This window comes from Scomber scombrus, chromosome 18, assembly GCF_963691925.1.
Source record: "Scomber scombrus chromosome 18, fScoSco1.1, whole genome shotgun sequence".
Classification (NCBI taxonomy): domain Eukaryota; kingdom Metazoa; phylum Chordata; class Actinopteri; order Scombriformes; family Scombridae; genus Scomber; species Scomber scombrus.
The window spans coordinates 15,494,833-15,516,233 of NC_084987.1; the positions used below are offsets into that span (position 1 = coordinate 15,494,833).

Sequence of the window (21,401 nt, forward strand, 5' to 3'; positions counted from 1 at the left end):
ATGTTTATTTCTGATATAGACTCCTTAAAAAACGAACAAACAACTAATACAAGTTTTGTGCCTAGTTAACGTCAGTAGGGTATTTTACCTCAGAACCTCTGTTGTTGTTGCTATGTAGACGTTGTTACATAGCAACAGGTTGACTCAAAGCTGCGTTCAAGGACCATCAAGTGACTGTGTTATCGTAAGCTTTCAACCTCGAAATATACTTTCTTGACTTATTAATATGTGTAATAACAACGCAAAACATTAAAAAAAAGTTCCTATACTGACACTCTTTTCTTTTAACATCTTTTTTCAAAAGAATGTGAATTATATACATTTTTATATGTATGTTCAATATTTATATTTTATATTTATAATTATTAATGCCTGATTGTTTCGTTGGTGTTTTCGTACATTTATTCACAATAACGATGCGCTCTAAAGTGAAATCACAGTTATTGGCGTGTAGATGCTGTTGAATACAGCTTCAGTCGGTAAATATGACTGACAGTAATTTCAACCATACATATTGAAGTGGTGGAGTTTTTGTCCAATAGAAACGATCTATAGGCGGGGCTTGATAGTACCGCCTCTGGGCCTCAGCCTCATTCCCGAGCGGATTGTTTGTTGTCAAAATGGAGTTCTTACTAGGCAATCCCTACAGCACTCCCGTGGGCCAGTGTATAGGTACGTTAGCCTTGAAAATATGCATTACTGATGTGATACTTTTGTTTCACCATACAGACTTAACGTTAACATCTGGTATTTACTACTTGGATATAAGGCTGCGCCAGTGGAAACAGCGAGCTAGCGAGCATCATCGCAGCAAACGTCATTCACTTGGAAAGAGCTCTCAGCTAATGTTAGCCAGCTAACCTATCTAACTTAGTCCGCTATAATAACAAGTTTATTGCGCTGAATCACTCCTTGTGTTTATGTTAACAAATGGTGAGTTCTTTACGTGTCTTGTTTTCAAGGAAATTAAATGAAAGAGGTCATGGTGTTGTCAGGGTAGTGACTTGGCTTAACAGCCTTAGCCAAGTTAAAGCTCAACATTTCCATAGTTGTTTAACAAGCAATGTTGACCACACAGTTTTGGTCAGCTTGGTTGATTTGTAGCTTTGGATGTACCCAGGCTGTCTGCTATGGTGCATATTTGTTCTGCAGGGGGTCATGTGGCCTACCACATCCCTTTGGTGTGGTCTCATCTATCTTTGCCTATTGTTTGCAAGCTGCTCAGAGTTCAACAACCCTCTGACCTAAAACAGTTGTCACCAATACTTTGCTCAGTCTTCACCATGAAAGAAAGGCACACACGATGAGAATAATCCTTCTGTGAGATCTAGTTTTGTGAATGTAGCCTGGTTGTGAAAAATGTACATTTCTTTATCAGTTAAGTGTCATCTAGTAAGACTCAGTGATGAGGAAGTATCCACTATGGATTACCTGGATTTGACCCACCCCATATACAAAAACACCCCTAGTGTTCTGTTCCTGTCCGCAGCGACACCACCATTCTTGGGTCTGTTAGAGGATTTCCTACCTTTACGTGACCACAGTCGCCTTTACCTTCTCAACTTGAAAACTATTTTTATTTCATTTCTAATGTCGGTGTTTATGAAGGTTATGAAAGATTTCCAGCAGCATTTCCTGTGTTATGACCCCCTGCACAATAGATGTAAGCAGAACATCGCTTTTTCACAATGCTGATTTGTGTTTACCTTCAAGTTAATGCAACAGCTGACACACAAGCGTTTGTTGTTTACATCATTTCTTGTGAGAGTAAAGCAAGTTGTTTTTTTCTAAACAATGCATGTTTGGTTAGATTTCACGCTCTCACACACCTGTTTTTCAGAGACAGAGACAGCAAGTACTGACAGATAACCGTGCAATATTAGTCCTGGGTGCTCTGTAGAGATGCACCAATACTGATTATATGAGATATCGGTCAGATAGCTGGATATATGGTAATATGGTATCCATGATTTTAATAAACAAGAATTAAGTACATATATATCTTACAAACTTACAAAATTAGGAAAGAAATGTTTAAGTCAAGCCTAATCATTCTGTTCACATAGAAGAATCATTCCAGTCTCCCACACAGTGAGGCATACAGCTTATTAATTAAACACTGGTATCAGATTGGTACTCAGAATTGGCCGATACCCAAAGCCCATAGACTGAAAGATAGGATCAGTGCATCCCTAGTGCTCTGGATGGAGACGGTTTCCTCTGCTCAGGGATAGTATTGCCCACCACCCACTGGTCAGCTGCTGTGTGCCATGTCATCCAAGATGCTCTCCAGGCGCCAACTTTGAGCATTAGCTCTAGCATCTTATCCTACAGAGGTCCTTTTAGGTCATGCAGTGAGCTGTACGCAGCACATCTTGGATTTCCCCTTTTTCACTTTCCTCCTGTTTCTCAAGCTTCATCCCTCAGGTTGAGTTGCTGCAAGGTGGTGCAGCGCTGTGCTGCTGCTGTGGTGTATGCTACCACAGTAACAGGATGAAAGATCAGCTTACCTGACACAATGTGAGAGGGACTGACAGAGAACAGCTGACGAGGGATACATTATCGAGAACTTTGTCGCGCTTTTTCATTTCCTAATTGACTGAGAAGGGGACAGATGATTAATAATGTGTACAAGTGTTTGTCATCTGCTTATATCTTTGTGTTGTTATTTTACATGAGGGGAGGCTTAAGCAGTGGTCTTTTTTATCCTTTCCACTTTGACCACTTTGCTCCACTTTTCTACCACTTTTCTGCCCTAAAACCTAGCATATTGATGTGAGGCTATTAGTGCAGAGAGATAAAGCCCAGCTCTCTGTCAGTATGCACTAGTGGATTTAGCCAGATTTAATTGAAAGGAAGCTTAAAAGTGCTATTAATAAGTGAAGGGGGAAATATACTAAATATTTCAATAATGAAGCTATTTTGTATGGGAGTCTATAGACAGGTCTATAGATCAGGTGACTCTGTCCTCTTTTACTTCCTTGAATGTCATTTGTGTACATCTTTAGTATTCACATAGCCCATGGCATAATATTGTAAAAGTGAAATTTTAAAATTTAATGAAGAATTGCTTCCATTATTTTACCAAAGATCTTCTGGTTCTATGACCAGAATAAACATTAAGATAACCAGCTTTTGGATAGCAGCTTGTATCAAAGTTTTTTGTTATTGATGAGGTATTTAAATAATTTAGGAGAGTTAACTAATTCTTGACAAAAGATAAGGACATGTAGAAAGAGTGACAGCAGAGAAAGGGGACAGTCTTAAAAAGGACAAAAGGTGGAAAGATGGTGCCAGAGAGGGACAGAGATTTGCGGCTTTGTTGGCAGTGCGAGGCACAGCTTGCCACTGTTAAAGCCATGTGATCGACTGGCTTCGCTGGTGCGGTGTCCATTCCCAGGACTTAGGGGGTTGACACAACACCATGAATGAATGCACTCAGTGGGCATTTAACTTCATTAGCAAGGCGCCGATTGTTCAGTTTCGCTCTGGTCCATCTCACATGGATAGGTCAGATTTTGTTTTAACCTCGTCCTCTTCTTGCCACCTATGATTTACCCTACTTTGGACCTGACAATCCACTTGAAGAGATTACACTGGGTATCCCAAAGAAAGTAGCTGGTTAATTCTTCCAATCTTATGTTCTACACGTTGTTCACCAAGACACAGCACAGTGAATTTAAATGCTGCACATTTGATATTCACCTGATGTCTATTTTTCTAGATACGTTTTTTTTTTTTACCAGTCTCCTAGTGCTCAGTCTTCGACAGGTTGATAAGAGAGAGGAGGTAGAGCATGAATAAGCCATGGCTGTCATGCTTGTCCAATGTTGAGCTCCCCAAAAGGAAGGCAACACGGCTCAGTGAGAGGCTCGTGGCCTGGGCATGACAGCCTGCTTGGGGCCTCTGGGCTTCAGGGAGAGGAGCTCCTACTGTCCAAGCTCAAGAATCATCTAATGAGAATCTATTGAGTGTCAGTCATAGGAAACTAGTCACAGTTTCCTTCAGTAGAAAATCATCCTCTGTTTTATTGTGAATCCCACCGCAAACGACTGCGATCCTGAAAGATAGCAACATTCACAGACATGATGGATGGATTCCGGTGCACGGGAGAGGAAGGAGGAGACAGAGCGAGGAGCGCAGTGATGACTGCAATGCCAGTTCATCACCGTAACCTCTCGCAGTCTCTGGATCACATTATTTCCCAGCTGTAGCCAAAATGATATTAAATGGTACGGTGGAGTGTGAAGAGGAAAGTGGGTCTCGTGTGGCTTCTGTTTTTTAGATGTTACACCACGACTATTAAGACTGAGTACACATCCACATCAAACCCACAATCAGCTTTACTTTCCACTGAGATGTTAGCATTCCACTTTCAGACTGTTTGACTCTTTCAGATAATTTACTAGAGTTGGATGCATTGGAGCAACAGGTGGCAGCTGATATTTTATAGAACATAAGGGTTGGTAATGAGACTTGGAGATAGTGTTGTAAAATCTAAATCTAATTTAAAAAAGCCTCGTAGTTGTCTCATCTTTGATCTCATGATCTCTGCCAGAGATTAATTTCCAGTTTGGTTATTTATGTTCACCAGAATTTATTATTTCAATAGGAAACAGCTGAAGAAGTTTTGTATGGCATCCTGACATTGTATTTATTTTCAAAAGTAGCTTCACAGCGCAATGAAATGCTTATAAGTAAGTCATTATGCTGTGTGGACACAGCTTTCCGAATTACATTTTAAGATGATGACCAATAATTTGTGGTCCACTTTTCTTTTTGCCCATATCCACCAAATGTTTGTACTTAAAGTGAATAAAAATCAGAGACTAAAATCTGTCACCACATGCTGACTTGCTTATACAACACTTTTCACCCTCAATGTTATGTAAACCACAGGATACTTTGATTAGTGTGTGTCGACTCAAGTACTGGCGACAACTGAGCCAGACTAAAATGCAGCATCACGCTTGCTACTGAGACAGCTGGCAGGATATAAACAGTAGATCAGGTATCAAAAATCAAATTTTAGCTCAGTGCCAGCCACAGTGCTGGTTTAAGTCACCTAGTAACCATAATACTGAGGTATGCTGTGTCCCCACAGTACTAAACCTAAACTCTCTGTAGGCAGTGATGTTTCTCTCTATAGGCGGTATGACCTGGTTTCAACTGAAGTTATTTTGAGTGTGAACATATTAAATTAAGTAAAACCTGATACTGTTAATTTGTGTTTTATTATTGTACTACAGTTTAGTGTCATTAAAAACTTTTTGTGTTTTCCTCCAGAGCGGGCCACAGATGGAGGCCTACAGAATGAAGACTGGACCCTCAACATGGAGATCTGTGATATCATAAATGAGACAGACGAGGGGTGAGCGCTGAAAATTAGTCATTATTGGGTTGTATCTCACATCATCAGCATTGTGTGTAGGACTAGTGAGGCCTTTTGGTCTGGAAAAACCTCTGGTTCTTGTGTTCCAACAATAGTTTGTAATGGATCCTTCTTTGTTTTTTTTACAAACTGGCTGACTGAGTGACTCAAGAAAATAATACACTGACTACTCTTCTTGACCAACAGACACTACAGAAAGTCGTTTGTTTCCTTTAGATGTCAGATTGAATGAATGAATTAAAATCTTATGTCAGCATTCTATATTAAAACATGTAGAGTCTGCTGTTTTTAAAAGACACCACCCAGATTGTGTAAATGTGAGGCAATAAGAAACAATATTGCATTTTCCACCACTCCCATGAATGCAGAGTTTTCTCGGCTTTCTCCAGCATTTAGAAATCAAATTCAGAGGCTAAGAATCTGTTTGGCACAGCAGTATATAATTGTGATCTAAAATTCTCATGTGCAATAAAACAAAGTGTCATTCATGAAGCACTTTGCAGACTTTACTTTCATCCGGCATTAAATTCACTTGTGGTTAATGTATCCAAAAGAAAAAGTTTTTCATTAACAAACAGTACGGCATTCTAATCAGTCCATTTAATATAGAGAGAGTATTTTTCAGGAGGAGTATCAAAAATCATTTTCTGGAGGAGTGTGTCTGTTTCCATTTGTCCCCTCAGCACTTTCCTCTTCTCTCTTCCCTAGCTTGTCACATTCTTCATGCCTACAAGCAGTCATTGTCTCGGCATGCGACATGGGCCCCTCTCTGTCACACTCAAAGACACACACACACTACCAGAGAGAGAGAGAGAGAGATACAGTGAGAGTGAGTGAGTGAGTGAGTGAGTGAGTGAGAGAGAGAGAGAGAGAGAGAAAAGTGTGTGACGGAATTCAGCTACACAGAACACAGAACGTCTTGTCCTCAAGATGTTCAGCATGTTAGAAGAAGTCTGGTCAGCTCCAGAGTTTGAGATTCAGGAGATTCTCCTGAACTGAGAACGACTTAAAAAGAATAAAAAAAGCCATCCAAAAGTGAAAAAACAACAGAAGTCAACTATAACAGATAATCAGAAACACGCTGTGGATGTCACAGTCAAAGCTTTTTATCGTACATTATATTCTACTTCCATCCATTTCTATCAATCACAGTAGCTCACGAAGGAGTTCATAAAGGCTTATTACATCTCATCGGGTAAGATGAGGCAGAGAGCCAACCTGAACTCTTCGTGCATGGATGGCTTTGATCTTGCCTCGGGAGAAACAGATAGTCATGCAGAAAGAAAAGAAGAGAAACAGATGGTGTGACGGTTTCTCTCTGTCCTCGTCAAACAGTTACACTGACACAACGACTGGCATCTGTTGTCACGGCAAAGAAAATCCCTAATTCCAGCAAAATCAAATATGTTAACGCCGACGCTCAGCTGGGGTGCTTTATCCAGCTTTATCTTTTCCTCTGTTTCCCTTTAGGCCAAAAGATGCTGTGCGGGCACTGAAGAAAAGACTCAGTGGTAACAAGAATTATAGAGAAGTGATGCTGGCTCTAATGGTAAGAAGTTTTTTTAATTGTTTTTTAATGTAACCTGGCATTAAATTCATATGATGTAACCATGCCTGTGCTGTTGATGCAAAAGGACTGCACCTTGCATAAAAAACTTCAGATCTTGCCGTCTTGGTCATTTTATTTTATTTCGCCGTGTCTCCTCCTCAGCCCACTGGCAAGGCTGTTTTCTATCCATCTGATATGGCTCATCTTTTATTTCGTTTATAGCAGCCGTGCTTTTTGAGCCGCGTTCACATCCACCCATGTCTTTTAATGGCTCTGCTAGTTAAAAGCCTCCACTGCGTGATGAAAGCATCCAGGCCTCAGATCCCCTGTAAAGAGAGCAAAGTCTTTTATAGCTGCCTGATAATCGCACACAAACTTTCCTCCTCTGCAGTTTTATTCCTCAGGTTTCTATCTGTGTTTGATCCTCTCACTCACTGCAGGTGTTGGAGACGTGTGTGAAGAACTGCGGGCACAGATTTCACGTCCAGGTGGCCAACAGAGATTTTATTGATGGTGTTTTGGTCAAAATCATCTCCCCGAAAACCAATCCTCCAACCATTGTACAAGACAAAGTCCTGTCTCTTATACAGGTATTGGGGCTGTACTTCATGTTAAAATTGTCGTTATAATTGTTGTTACAAAAGGCTTTCAGTCAGGAGCACATCAAGTTTTTTCCATCATGAAATCATATTGTTGATGTTCAGACATTACTATAATACATTGGCGGTGTGTCAGTAGAGCTCCCCGTCAAACCTGGCTTCCCAGGTGGGCACAGTATGCTCTATTTCCCAGGTGCTGTACCACAGGCCGCAGTCTCTAGTGCTATCCATTTACCCGAGGTCACCTCGGCCGACAGGTGGTGTTCTCCATCTCTGTTCCCGCTGTCCTCTAATTATTTATAGAGATTTAGTGGAGACCCCAGGGACACTCCTCTTTTAGTCTTTTTATCCTTTTCTCTGTCTATTTACGCCATCAGAGAGCAGATGTCTGGGAGGAAGTGAAGCTCCTTGACCAGGGTTAGGGTTAGGGTTAGGGTTTTTTTCTATTTTTTGTGAAAGATTTGCAAACAGGAAAAGGAATGAAATAGTTGTGCTGATATTGTGATATAAAATGACTCTTTATTGCTTTTAAGGATATTAAGTATCAACACCATTCGGGAATTATTTTCCCTGTTGATGCTTTTATTGTTTAATGTGTATTGTATGTCTTTGTGTGTGTTGTGGTAGGCCTGGGCTGACGCCTTCAGGAGTAGCCCCGATCTAACTGGGGTGGTCCACATATACGAGGAACTGAAGAGAAAAGGCATTGAGTTCCCGATGGCAGATCTGGATGCATTGTCTCCCATCCACACGCCACAGAGGGTAAAGAGATAGAAATACATATACAGACACATATTCTTGTGCACACAGTAATGGTTTGTTGGGTTACTTTTTTCTCATAGGGTACCCCAGAGGTGGATCCAGCCATGATCAAGTACCTAGCCCCTGCATCACCTGCTGCAGGGCCTCCTAATCCTTCCCCTGCCCCTGCCCCGGCCCCGGCCCCTACCTCTGCCACACAGGTGTCCCAAATGCCCAGCCCCATCACAGCAACCCCTGAACAGGTGAGAGGCAGCAACAGCAACCTTTGACCAACGATATTAACTTGTTGCTGCAGTTGTTACATGTAAAGTGAAGCCGATAAAGCAGATTTATCCACAGTTTAAGTGCATAATTTAAAGCAGATTACTTGTCATGACTGTCCAAGAACACCTGCTGCATTGCAGATTGTTGTTTTTAAATGAGCTTCAACCGTCTATGCTTTCAGATTGCACGGCTGCGTAGTGAGCTGGATGTAGTGAGAGGAAACATCAAAGTCATGTCAGAGATGCTAACAGAGATGGTGCCCGGCCAAGAAGATGCCTCAGACCTGGAACTGCTGCAGGTTAGATGAACACACTATGAGGTCCATCTTAACCAAATACATACAACATCACATATTACTGCTAATGTTGTGCCTGACCCATTCATAGGAGTTAATAACAGCAGAACATGGATTAATTATGGACATAATTTAATTTAACATTTGTTAACATATCAATACATCTTATCATACAATTGATCTGATTAGTTAGTTTATTATATAAAAGGGTCTGACAAGACATCATATTAGCACCACTACTCTAAAACAAAACACTGCAATAGGCTTTATTGCTTGCTTAATATATGGAACAGTGTGCTGCCCCGTATTACTCCAATGTAGCAGTGTCAATAGAGATTTAAATGCATATTCATACAAATTGGTGGCACCATCATACCCAGGATTTTCAGTAAGACACATGGAGTCATATATATCTTACTGCTGAGCTCTTTTTTCATGCAGAATACTTGACAAATTCCCTCATACTGTACATGCTCTCCAACATGGTATTTTAACTGTGAAGTGTTGTAATTTTTTGCAGCCACCAGGGGGAGCAGCGTCTTTAGTTATCAGAGAAAATGCTGATCTCATCCACAATCAAGAGCCACTTGGCTGCAATAAAATTCCTGGAATTGGCAGTTAACCAGTAGTATAGAAACTCATGCAGAGTTTAATCTCCTCAGGCCAAATCCACTCAGGTATTTGTGTCAGCTACAAGGATCTGGGTGTGCTAAAAGGAACTTGTGCCAGTTGTAATAGTGATATGGTACCTGTTGTGACTTTTATGTTTTTTCTTTATTTCTTTTTCTCTCTTTTTCAAACCCCCACAGAAAAAACTTTCAAGCATGTTTTAAAGCAGTTGTGCAAATATTTCCAACTAGCTAAACATTGAATTACTGACATAGAAATAAAAAAAGATCTACTTTATTTTGTAAAGAATATACTTGCAGTACATTGAGATTGTCCAATTAATTTTCTGTCAAAATGGAGCTGCTTTTGTATGTGCCAGACAAAATTATTTGTTTATCCGGGTCTGTGCCGTGGGTAGTTACATTTTTTGTCTGTGGATATTTGTAGGAGCTGAACAGGACATGCAGGGCTATGCAGCAGAGAGTGGTTGAGCTGATTTCACGTGTGTCTAATGAGGAGGTGACTGAGGAGCTGCTGCATGTCAATGATGACCTCAACAACATTTTCCTCCGATATGAGAGGTACGTTTAATCATTAACCGCATCAGAACATTGTTGTTAGAACTTGTAAGAAGTTTGCTGGTTCACTAGACTCCATTTCAGGACAAAATCCATGATTTTAGAGATGAGGGTGTAATTGTAATTTATACCAAGCCTTTTTTTTTTTTGTTGAGAAAACGCACTGGAGAACACATTTTGAGCAAGTCCAAACATCACAATGTCAGAGATATGCTATGAAGCACTGTGCATAACTGTTTCTTTTTAAGCATTCTGCCGCTTCAAACTGTTAAAATGTCTCTTTCATGAGGTCTCTGAAGATGAAAGACATGGAAGCATTTGAACCTAACAAAGTGTGTGGTAAAACATTCAAAGGATCTTGTGTTGCTCACAGGTACGAGAGGTACAGGTCGGGTAGAGCCGCGCAGAACAATGGGGTGAGTATCATCCACAGCAACACTGCATCTAAAGAGCAGAAATCAAACATCCACAATTTTCTCTTAGGATACCTTTTATATCTGTTTGCTTTAAGCATCTTTTCAGAAAAAGTTCTTATCTTTTTTTCCGTGATCATACGTCTACATTTGCTTTGCCTGTGGTGGTTTGTATATTATTAAGAATGCTATGAGAGGTGTTTCAAACATAAATCAGTCTGCATAGCCAGTTAGTGTAAGTTAAACATATTAATTAATGTTAGCTGTATATTATAAAAGCAAACAAAATCCACTGCAGTATTATTGTATAATTCAGATGGATGGCACAGCAGACCAAATTCCAATCTGCTATTTAAAGTGTACATTTGCCAGTATCAGTCAGTCGCCAGAGAATTGGGGGAGCTCTTACTGCATCCCACATAGCTGTTTGTGTTTGCATACTGTTGATCTCTGTGTGTGCTCTGTCTGTTTGTGTTGTGGCTAGCTGATGAAGGCAAGTATGACACCCATACCACGTTCTATCCAAGCTCAGCGCGCTGGGATGACCAGAGTGACAAATGTTAACAAGTCTGCTACAGAAGAGTGACAAATTAAAGGAAAAACCATCATAAAGTGTGTTAATAAGGTGTTGGGCAACCACATGCCGCCAGAACAGCTTCAGGGTGCCTTGGCATTAATTCTACAGTCTCTGAGTTCTACTGGATGGATGAACACTATTCTTCCGAAAGATAGTCTCTCACTTCGTGTTTTTCTTGATGGTGGTTGAGAGCGCTGTCTAAAACGTCTCTCCAAAATCTTCCATAGGTGTTTAATTGGTCAAAACTCTGCCTGCTCAACATTTTTGAACATGCCACGGAGCATGATTGGATATTAATTGCTTAATTGTGCCCTGCAGTGCACCTGTGTAGAAGCATCAGCATTCGTTATATTTCTCCACTCATCTATTCAGGTTTTTCCTTTAATTTGTCATCACACAATTTGTCATTACATCTAAAATTTAGTGCAGCGCTTTTCCTATTCAACCCTCAGTATCGTTCCTGTTCATAGACCCCAATTCACAATTAGTTATGTTGTCTGAAATTGTGTAAGTAATCAATCCTGTAGAGTTCCAGTTGCTTTGAAAATATATCCATCTACATACAACACTGAACTGTATTCTCATATTTTATGATAACCTGAAGTCCAGTTAGAAGCTCAGAAACTGCCTATTAATGTTGTTTCATATGTACTCACTCAGCCATCTTTTTCCCTCTTTCTTTGTCTCTGTCCCCTCCTAGATGTTGAGTGAGGCCTCAGAGGACAACCTGATAGACCTGGGCCCAGGCTCCCCGGCTGTGGTCACGCCCTGGGTCACCTCCAGCTCTCCCTCCCACTCTCCTGCCGGGGCCGCTGCCTCCCCTGCCCATAATTCAACCACAGCCTCGCTAACCTCTGCACTTGGTAGCCTTGGTACGAACAGAATGGTATCAAGTCTGTCTGTCAGGAGAATGTTTTTTCACTCCATATACTTACTCGTTCATGCTGCCAGCACCAATCTATTTTACACACACACACACTCACTCTCACTTGGCATTTGAGAAGCAGTCAAGTGTAAAAAAGGCTCATAATCGGGCTACTAATGGGAAATAAACCCAGCAACATAACTCTTCTCCACCACTTCTTGCTCCCCTGATGGTCTCTAGTTTGCATGCTGTAATATTCTGGCTAAAGCTTCGATATGTTGAAGCTCTTATTGTCGAGTCAAGTCAGCTACACGGGAGTGTAGAAATGCTGTGAAGGATGACTTTTCACAAGATCACCAATATAGATTGCAGTGAAAATGTAGTTACCAATGTTTTTTTAATTCCATTATCCACTCACTACTTTTGTCATGTTTCTTTAAACCTTTCTTAATCATCCTCCATCTGGTTTCTGTTTCTTCTTGCCCATCCTCTCTTCTGCTCTGCGTTCTCACCATCTCGCTACAGATGTAGGTTCAGACAGTGCGAGTGGCGCCCCGTCTTCTCTACCAGGCCGCAACCGGGATGACTTTGACATGTTTGCCCAGACCAGGAGCAGCTCTCTGGCTGAACAACGCAAAAAGTATGTTTATATTTCATTTTTACTTGCGAGCCCAGACCTTCACATGTTATTATTCAGGATGTAATGTGTTTTGTAAATTTCAATATTTTAAGTAGAAATCCACCCTTTGATGCTTGAACGTTGTTCCGTGATGTTCACTGTATTCAAGTTTTTTTCATTATGACACATTAATTTACTCTTCATTTTCTGTATCTATTGTCCTTTATAGATTTATTTATTTATTTAAGGTATTTTGTATACCTCCAGTTTGTAACTGTTAATCTATTACTTTCACTGCTAAGAACTTGTTGCATTCAGGTGTCGGTTGACAAAGTAAGACAGACATGATTTCTCACTGAAGGAAAAGGTTTAGGCTATTTAGGCTACTTTCTCTGAGGTATGCTGGTATATTTTCAGCAGTACTGTGGATTTGTTCCTGATCTTCGGAATTTCAGGACCAGAAATACTGGTATAGTTACTGTTTTTGACAGTGTTTAAAAAAGACTTTAAGGGTCGACATTTCCTTCATTTTTAATGATTGTTTACATTTATTGATTTTGTATTTTTTACATTTTTATTCTGCTTGATATTGACCTAAACCAGCTTATGTGCGTTATCTTATCTGTGTTATATGTGTGTTTGTGTGCAGTGTAAAATATGAGGACCCTCAGGCTCTGGGCGGCCTGGCCTCGGCTTTGGATGTTAGACAACATAACACAGGAGGGGTGAGTACACTGAAGCATGTAGTTTAGTACAGCTTTTGCGCAGATATGAAAAGCAGGTGCTGCGTTATTTACATGATTGACAAGTCCTCTTTTACCAGTCCGTCCTCAGCCCTCCATCACTTCCTGCATGTGATGGTCTGTAATACTGTTTGTTTTACAGTGACATTTGTCCTATGTGCGGTGACATTTGAACTTTGAACAGTAAGGTGTAGTTGTGTGTACTGACAATTGACAGTGCTGAATGGCTTAAATAAATATCTTACATTGTGGTACCTACGAAGGTAACAAGCGTGGCTATAATTATAGTATAAGTAAGCACAGAGAATGAGTTTTATATGAATAATTCTACATTCAAACAATTGTCACTATTTGTTCTGGGAAAAAATGTCTCAGCAGGTTAATCAGTCAATCAGAAAACATAAATGTAGTTTCTCATTCCTAAACATGATATCAGTTCTTTGTCAATCCAGTTTTTGTTGACTTTTATATAATCAGTTTGCACAGATAATTAAGCACATGCTAGCTTCAAGTTCTTTTTCTGTCTGAACAAACATTGCAATATATTTGCATGGTTATCACTATGTACACAGATAATTCCGAAACCTGAACACACACACACACAGACACACAGCACCGATTACACATGCCATCTTTTTTTTATGTAACCTCAGGTGCCCTATGACAGTACTTGAGGGAGTTCAGTCACTTCTTTTTCCCCTCTTATTTTCCTAATTTCATCTTTATGGAATGAGCCTTTCACCACTTTTTTTCGTTCTCCCTCTTTAGTTTTTTTGTTTTTTCTCCCCCCCTCTAAGTGACAGTCGCCTCTTGCATATTTGACTTCTCGTCTGTCTCTCTCTCTGCACTGTGTGCTATGCTGTGGTGGGGCCTGCTACCTTTCTTCTATTGTGTAAGGTGTTGTTCTGTTGTTGATTCAGCTGAGGGTAAAAGGGGATGATAATCCAGCAGATCAGGAGCTGCCCATAGACAGCTGGCTTATTACCCAAGGAATGGTGAGGACTCCATCCTCAGTGTGTCCTCCTCCCTTCCCGTCATGTTCGCTATCACCCCCTGCTGTCAACCTCCTCCAGGCCTCACCCATAATCCTCATTTTCAGCGTCATCTCACTCTGTCCTAGACTGCTCAAACAAACCTAGAACCAACAAGTTTTTTTCCCTAAAAGCATCCACCTCCATGTTGTACTCTAGTGTTGGGCAATATGACGATATACACATAAGACATTAGATTAGTCAACTGTAGTATCCAGACCGCTTTATCGCAATACTGAAACAGGATCTTTACATTACAAATGATATTTATTTGTCTGGTACTTAATTCATTTTATAAAAAACAAAAAACACAAATTTCTCTCTGGTTATTTCATCTATAAGGAGTTCATTAATTAATTTACAGAATATGGTATACATAACTGTTTTGATATAAAATTACATAAACTATGATCTAAAACTTTGTCCATATTGCCCACCTCTATTCTACCCAGTAGACATGGGTGCTAAACACTATACCCATTTTTGATTAGGGATGGGCATTCTAAATAATTTCAATATACGAGTACTTGCTATAAAATGTAACATAAGCATAGGGTCCGAAATAAAAACACCCAAGCAAAAACCTCTCTTACAATGCCAAAAAAAAAACTGAAAGTGTATAAGCTTTATAAAAGTACTATTTATAACAGAGCTGTTTTATTGGATTGCATTAGATTGCACGGGTATTCCTAATAAGGTGGATGGTGAGTTTATATGTTATTTTTCCAAAGTAAAAAAAAACGTGATTAGTCTATATGTTCAATGAACACTGATGTCCAAATCGAGTACTTGAGTACTCATGCCCATCCCTATTACTGATGTCAGCCTTTCCCATTAATTAAGGTGAATAATGAGCTTGACTGATCTCCAGGAGCTTCCATCCAGCTACATCCATCTCTTAACATTCACATACTAAAACAATGGAGGAGTACAGATACCACCGCTGCACAGAAAGGTCAATCAAGAATAACAAGCAGTGTATGCTCATATCAGCAGTGCATCCAAGCTTAAAAAAATAAGTAATTATATGTTTGAGACTTCTGTGTAGCAGTGAGTATTTGTCAGTTGCACTCTAATGGTCTGTGGATCTTACATAATACACTAGATGTAAGTAACCTCACATGTCCCAATCTAAATAGATCAACCAACTAACAGCTGCCTCAGTAGTTGTTATATTTGTAACTGACTATGATGAGTGTGTATGTGTGAGTATAAAGAACAACATTTTGAATTGACAGCAGTGTAATCGCTGTGAGTAACATTCGGGAAAACTTCTTCGCACAGTGTCCTTCTACATTTTCTTTCTTGTACACAGTTGCATGCAGGTGATTTATTTATTTTTTTCTTCCTGTGAATGAGTCTGACTGCCCCACCGTTTTGGTCTTGCTTTTGAAATGCTCCTTCACTGCGTTAACTGTGATCTCATGAGGAAATCCCCACCTGTGTTTTTGTAGCATATAACAGGGCCTCAGGAAAAGGATTCTGTTCTCTCTATTCATCTTTTCTATCAGATTGACGTCAACTGTGAACTTTGATTCATCACATAATTGAAAGGAAAGACTTAGTGTATGAACTCAATGCCTTTTTTGCTTAGAAAAACATTCAAGAAACTTTTGCAGTGTCCCTAAATGCAACTTGTCATGGATGAAATTGTATTTTCTTTCCAGTCACATAGAATGCAACACGTGAATATCATTGAAAATGATCAGTATCGCTGATTCTTTTTCATTGTAAACACTATAGAAGAATTTTTATCAGAAGTGTGTCAATCGCCACACACTTGACTTTTGCAGAAAAGAATAGGCACAGGAGACAGATAGTTATCCACAAAGCCATGTTGTGGCTCCTCCTTCCTTTCCTAGCAGTCCCGAGTCAGTCTTGATTATTTGATGCCAAATACATCCAGAAACATAAACGCACACCATCAACTCTGACATGGCTTGTGTCATCACAGTCACTGCACGCCCATGCTCCGCATGTCCTGTGTGGTGAGTGCGCTCCACGTACGTGTCTGCCATGTGATTGCCCTGCCTCTTGACGGTCCCTGTGCTTTCAGCTTTTCCCATTCAATCAATCTCTTAATCACGTTCAAGCGATTTGCTAATTAACTAATGATGTGGAATAATTAACACTGCTGTGTGACATTAGTCGGCAGCTGTTAAGCCATGTCAGCACTACAGAACTAATGAGAACAATACACAACCTGGGAACTCCTGCTCTCATTGAAGACAGCTGACTAGCAGATTGTTGCACGTGATTAAAACTAAAAGAGCACAGACTTGAGAGGGGCCGAGTGTGTCTTTTGAGTGCAACTTTTCTTTTTGTCACCATTTGTTTTATTTTCATCATCTTCCTCTCCAAGCCTTTGGTGATTCCTCTTGTTGTTTTTGTGTGTGTGTGTGTGTGTGTGTGTGTGTGTTTGTGTTACAACTTTTGATTTTGTTGACGGGGTTGGGTGTCTTTCTGTTGTGTGGCTTTGGCGCTGCCCCTTGGTTTGTCCATGGCTTTGCTCCATAGATCCCCGTATCGCAGTCCTCTGTCATGGATGACATAGAGGAGTGGCTCTGTGCTGACGTGGTGAGACTTCTTTACCTTGATTTATAACTTTTCTGCTCTTCTTTCTCTCTTCTTCCCTCAGTTTTTATTTAGTTTTGTTTGATAGTTTCATTCATCTGTCTCATATAACTGGACACCTTCAGCTTGAGTTTCCTTTAACTTCACATCCTTTTCATTCACTGTAACTTTATTTCCACCAATGACTGACATATAACAGTTGAGTGTGAGGTCTGACATACATATGCTAACATAGTGCTAATAAGTAATAGTTAAAACTGTAATCTTCCTTTAAATATGCATGTGATTGGGGTGTTGGGCTCAAGAAAGCTCCTTAATGCGCTCACCTGTGAAAGGTATGTGGAAGGATGCATGTTTGACGGATCCTTCATGAGCGACGTTCTGGATTTGTCAACATTTTTCTGTGAATGGTGTTTGACTTGTATGATGCTTTGTGTTTACTGATATTTTTATGTCTGATGAAATAAAGCCACTTCTGTTTTGGATCTTTTGTGCCAAAATTGGTTTATTATCTTCTCACTTTTCTTTTATAGAAAGGTGATGTTGCAGAGGAAGGGGTGACCAGTGAAGGTACAGACTGCCAACTAGATAAACCTGTTTTATTATAATGATTCATTTATATAACACTGATAAACATTCAACTCTGCACATCCCTGAGACAAATTGATTTGTTTCTTTCAGAGTTCGATAAATTCCTGGAGGAGAGAGCGAAGGTGGCAGACACTCTGCCATCTCCCCCGGGAGCTAACCCTCCTCACCCTGCCCGTGCCCCTAGTGGATCCCACAAGAAGGCAGAGCGGACGGAAGATGCCCTCTTTGCCTTGTAGACTCTTCTCAGAGAATCTCTCTCCAGGGCATCTAAAGGTCCTCGCCCTAAATGATTCCCCTCAAACAGTCCCTCCAGTCCCATTTCATCGCTGACCGGCAGTGGTGTAGCAAGTGATCTCCACCTCCTTGTAATTCTTGCCACAGTGTTGCCCTAGCATACAGAGGTCCAACATGTTCACTGCGCACTACTGTGTTGCGTTTAACTATATATGGATGTATTAATCTGTAAGTGTGGGATGTACTCGCAGCAGTGCATCTAATTCGTAACGCTCCACCAAAGGACTTGTTAACTTAATAGATGACATTTAAAGATGTGGTGTATTACTGAGGGATTAATGGAAAATTTCACTGCAGGTCCACGCATGAAGTCAGTTTGGAAGCATAAAATTAGGATTATATGATGTTTGACCACATGCGGCTAATTCTTGCTAATTTATGCATTTACTGTTTTAATGGTTTGTTCTGTACTATGTACTAGCGCTGTGTTTATGGTTGATTCATGCTTTTTTATTTTCTACGAATAGTCCAGTTAAGAGTTTTAGTTACGTTTTTAATCCTGAGGTATGTGTGGAATGACAGCACATTTTATGACCCAGTTTGACTGAAACAGAATGGAGAAAAAACTGTTAGCAGGCTAACATTGCTAACTAGCGACATATTAGCTAAATTATAGCTGATATTGATAAAAATGTTTATGCCAGCATTCCTTTAACCAAAGGGAATAGAGACTAAAACAATCTAAAAAGCACTAGTTAAGATTCTCTGTTATGTATTTCAAATGGTTATGAGGAAGGAACGTGCCCATGCAATATTTCCCATCAGTCTTTTCAGTCTCCTGACAAGCTACAACAAGTTAGCTGAAAAAAGTATGCTCCTGAAACATTTAGCCATTCCAAAGAATATTTAGGCTTTAATGACCAATCAGCACTTAATTTCACCTGTTGAACAATAATTGCGTTCAAGTGTTATAAATGCTATGATATCATGAACATTTTCCTTCCTCTGCTATATTAATGTCTGTGCACTTTGAAGCAAAAACAAATCTGTATTTTGTCCTTTGTGTTTACAAGATGGTTACTATTTTTCTAGGGGATGGGAAACGGTCTGTAGATTGACTTCATTTTGCACATAACTTTTTTAACTGTTTAATTCAAGCACTCGTTCACAAAACACACTCATAGAAGTGGATGGATTGAATTTCAAAGATACGATTTCAAAAGGTTTTAAAAAATAATAGAAATTACATGAAGATACAAGACAAAAATATGGCATTTAAATGATTGGCATGCATTAGCGCCGGCATCATAATCATGTAAAAGACAAAACTTATAGCTTACAATAATGCACTATTGTAATGGATGTATTCATATAGGTAGATCTTCACATACTCTATACTATGTATTCTATATACCTCAAAATACAGAAATATTTCTGTATCTGGTTAAAAATGTATTGGCTCATAGTAATATCAAGAAGGCAGGGAGGTTTATGTATTATTTCATCCCCTGATTGTATTTTTATAGCTCATGTAAAAAAGGAAAAAAAAATCATGTTTGTACCCATTTATTGAACATTTTTCAAACACAGTTGTACTTTCTTTGATTTGCGCAGACAAAGACATATTTGCATTGTTGGTGTGTTTTCATGATTCATCTGCTCTTGTTAGAGCTGCCTCCAAGCATTTCTGTGATTGACTGATTTCAGAAAAGTAGCACTGACTGTAATGAGTCTTTGGTGTACTTAAGATCACACTGAGGCAAAAAAAGCAATCCTGTCTATTCATTCCAGCTCTTTTGCTGACGCTTTGGTTTGTTCTAGCCTTGCTCTGCTCTTCAAAGATTTTTTTTCTTTCTTTCAGTCCATTAAAGACCAAAAGCCTTGTCAATTCAAGGCAGTACATTTGAATTTCCTCCCAAGTAGTAAAAGCCTAATCATGCATCAACATTACTTGTTGAATTATGGAGAGAAATAGTCATGGTTCGTTATATTTGTTAACGTAGATGCAACAGTGATATTGAAAAAATATTTGTCTACATAATCAGTATGATTAAATATTTAAATTTATTTCAGTGGAAAAAAGTAATGATTAATGAAATTTAACTTTGTTTCAAATTGTATGGTTACATATGGTTATGTAAGTTTAATAAATTTGCCAGGTAACTGAGTGAGATAATAGCATCAAATTTACAATCAACCACTGTGTCCACTTTGAAAAAGTAAACAAGGCAAGCAGAAATGAGATGTTTACTAAAATGTAACAGGAGGTCCTTTTAAAGGGAACTTCAGTATTTTTTCTGTGTTATGTTATGTATCTCTGGACCTGTAACAGAGTGTACTGTGTTACTTGCTTTTATGAAGCTTTAGTCTTGATTGCAACATGTATTCCTCGAAATTCTGGCTTTGTTAAAATGGTTACTGAATGTCTTTTAATACTGAAGAGTCAAACATTTAGACATGGAAGAGAGACTTGTTTTCTGTTAGTGGACGTCTCGTGTCTGTTTGGCTGTGCCGTCTGCTGCCATTAATAAGGGTCAGAAATCTATTTGACCTGATCCACGTATGTAACTGCCCAATAAAACACTAGCAATGTGTGACCTCTACCTCACAATTGTTTGTGGTCATTTTACAGTTCAGGGTTGTGTGTGAATCTCGCACTTCCTCGTGCCCATGCTGATGCAACAGGCCCTCAATCTTGCAGTTAACTGGCCATTCATTGTCACATGAGCTTCTCACCACCACCACCCCCTCTCATTTCATGGACACTTCATCCATGCTGCTCGGCATAACAGTTTAGCATTCAAAAAATGTAAACAACTCCTTATGCCACACAGATTATTATTATTATTTTTTTACTCCTTATAGTTGCTCATTTAGCATCACTGGCTTGTTTATAAAACTGAACAAGACATCTATACGCACATCTATACAAATACATCCCATCACCATCACTACAAAGCTTGTTGTTAAGCTCTTAATATTTCTCCACTCCCCCCAGTAGTGATAACAACTATGCTGTGCTACTCTAGGTCAGTGACCTATATCCCCGCCATACCTATGTGGGGCTCTCCTTTGTATGCACGTGACACGTGAGTTTTAACTTAGCCGATGCTTCATTAAAAAAGAAAAACGACAAAAAACTCTGCATTTTCAGTTGTTTACATTATTAATATTTTAAGTGTTCCGTTTTCTGGTATAAGCTCTATTTATAGATAAATGAAGTGTATAATTTGTGACATATCTGCTCCAGTCTCACTTATTTGTTTGGCTAAATATTAAATTTTTTCCTAATTTTTATCACACTTTTGACCACTTGTATCTCTCCAGGTTATTTATCTGCTGCTGCTGCTGCTGCCTCCACTACTATAGGAAAAGAAACACATGATGTAATCACTAGACCCAGAGATGTGACGTCAGATCACCCCACTCGGTTTCTGAGCTTCCCATTGGTTAATTCTCACTGGTTCTACAGGAGGAGCCGCTGCTGCGCGTCAAACAAACTTGGCTCTCAGTAGCCACACGCCCGATTAGCTCTGATTGGCTGGTGGGGGCAAACCCACAATAAACACATCCATGCTGTTTCCCCTTAAAAATACAAAGTTTGGTGAAATAATGACAACGCTTGACATTAATTAACGACCATACAGACACTGAAATGAATTAGCATTTTTTTACATTATAGAATACATCTGTGCTCTGTAGATGA

The 21,401-nt window shown here is 39.6% G+C and overlaps 1 protein-coding gene across 2 annotated transcripts; it reads left to right on the top strand.

The window, feature by feature from the left end:
* The first annotated feature begins 613 nt into the window (after positions 1–613).
* Positions 614–20,290, top strand: LOC133999105 (TOM1-like protein 2). 2 transcript variants are annotated; one of them, XM_062438262.1, is made up of 15 exons: positions 614–672; positions 5,287–5,371; positions 6,863–6,941; positions 7,382–7,531; positions 8,168–8,302; positions 8,383–8,544; positions 8,748–8,864; positions 9,918–10,051; positions 10,422–10,464; positions 11,739–11,910; positions 12,429–12,543; positions 13,172–13,247; positions 16,814–16,873; positions 17,404–17,440; positions 17,552–20,290. In XM_062438262.1, the coding sequence occupies exons 1-15, from the start codon at positions 621–623 to the stop codon at positions 17,695–17,697; spliced, it is 1,563 nt and encodes a 520-aa protein (XP_062294246.1). In that variant the 5' UTR covers positions 614–620; the 3' UTR covers positions 17,698–20,290. The 2 variants fall into 2 exon arrangements, with proteins under 2 accessions (XP_062294246.1, XP_062294247.1); XM_062438263.1 differs by lacking the exon at positions 16,814–16,873.
* Positions 20,291–21,401: the final 1,111 nt, after the last annotated feature.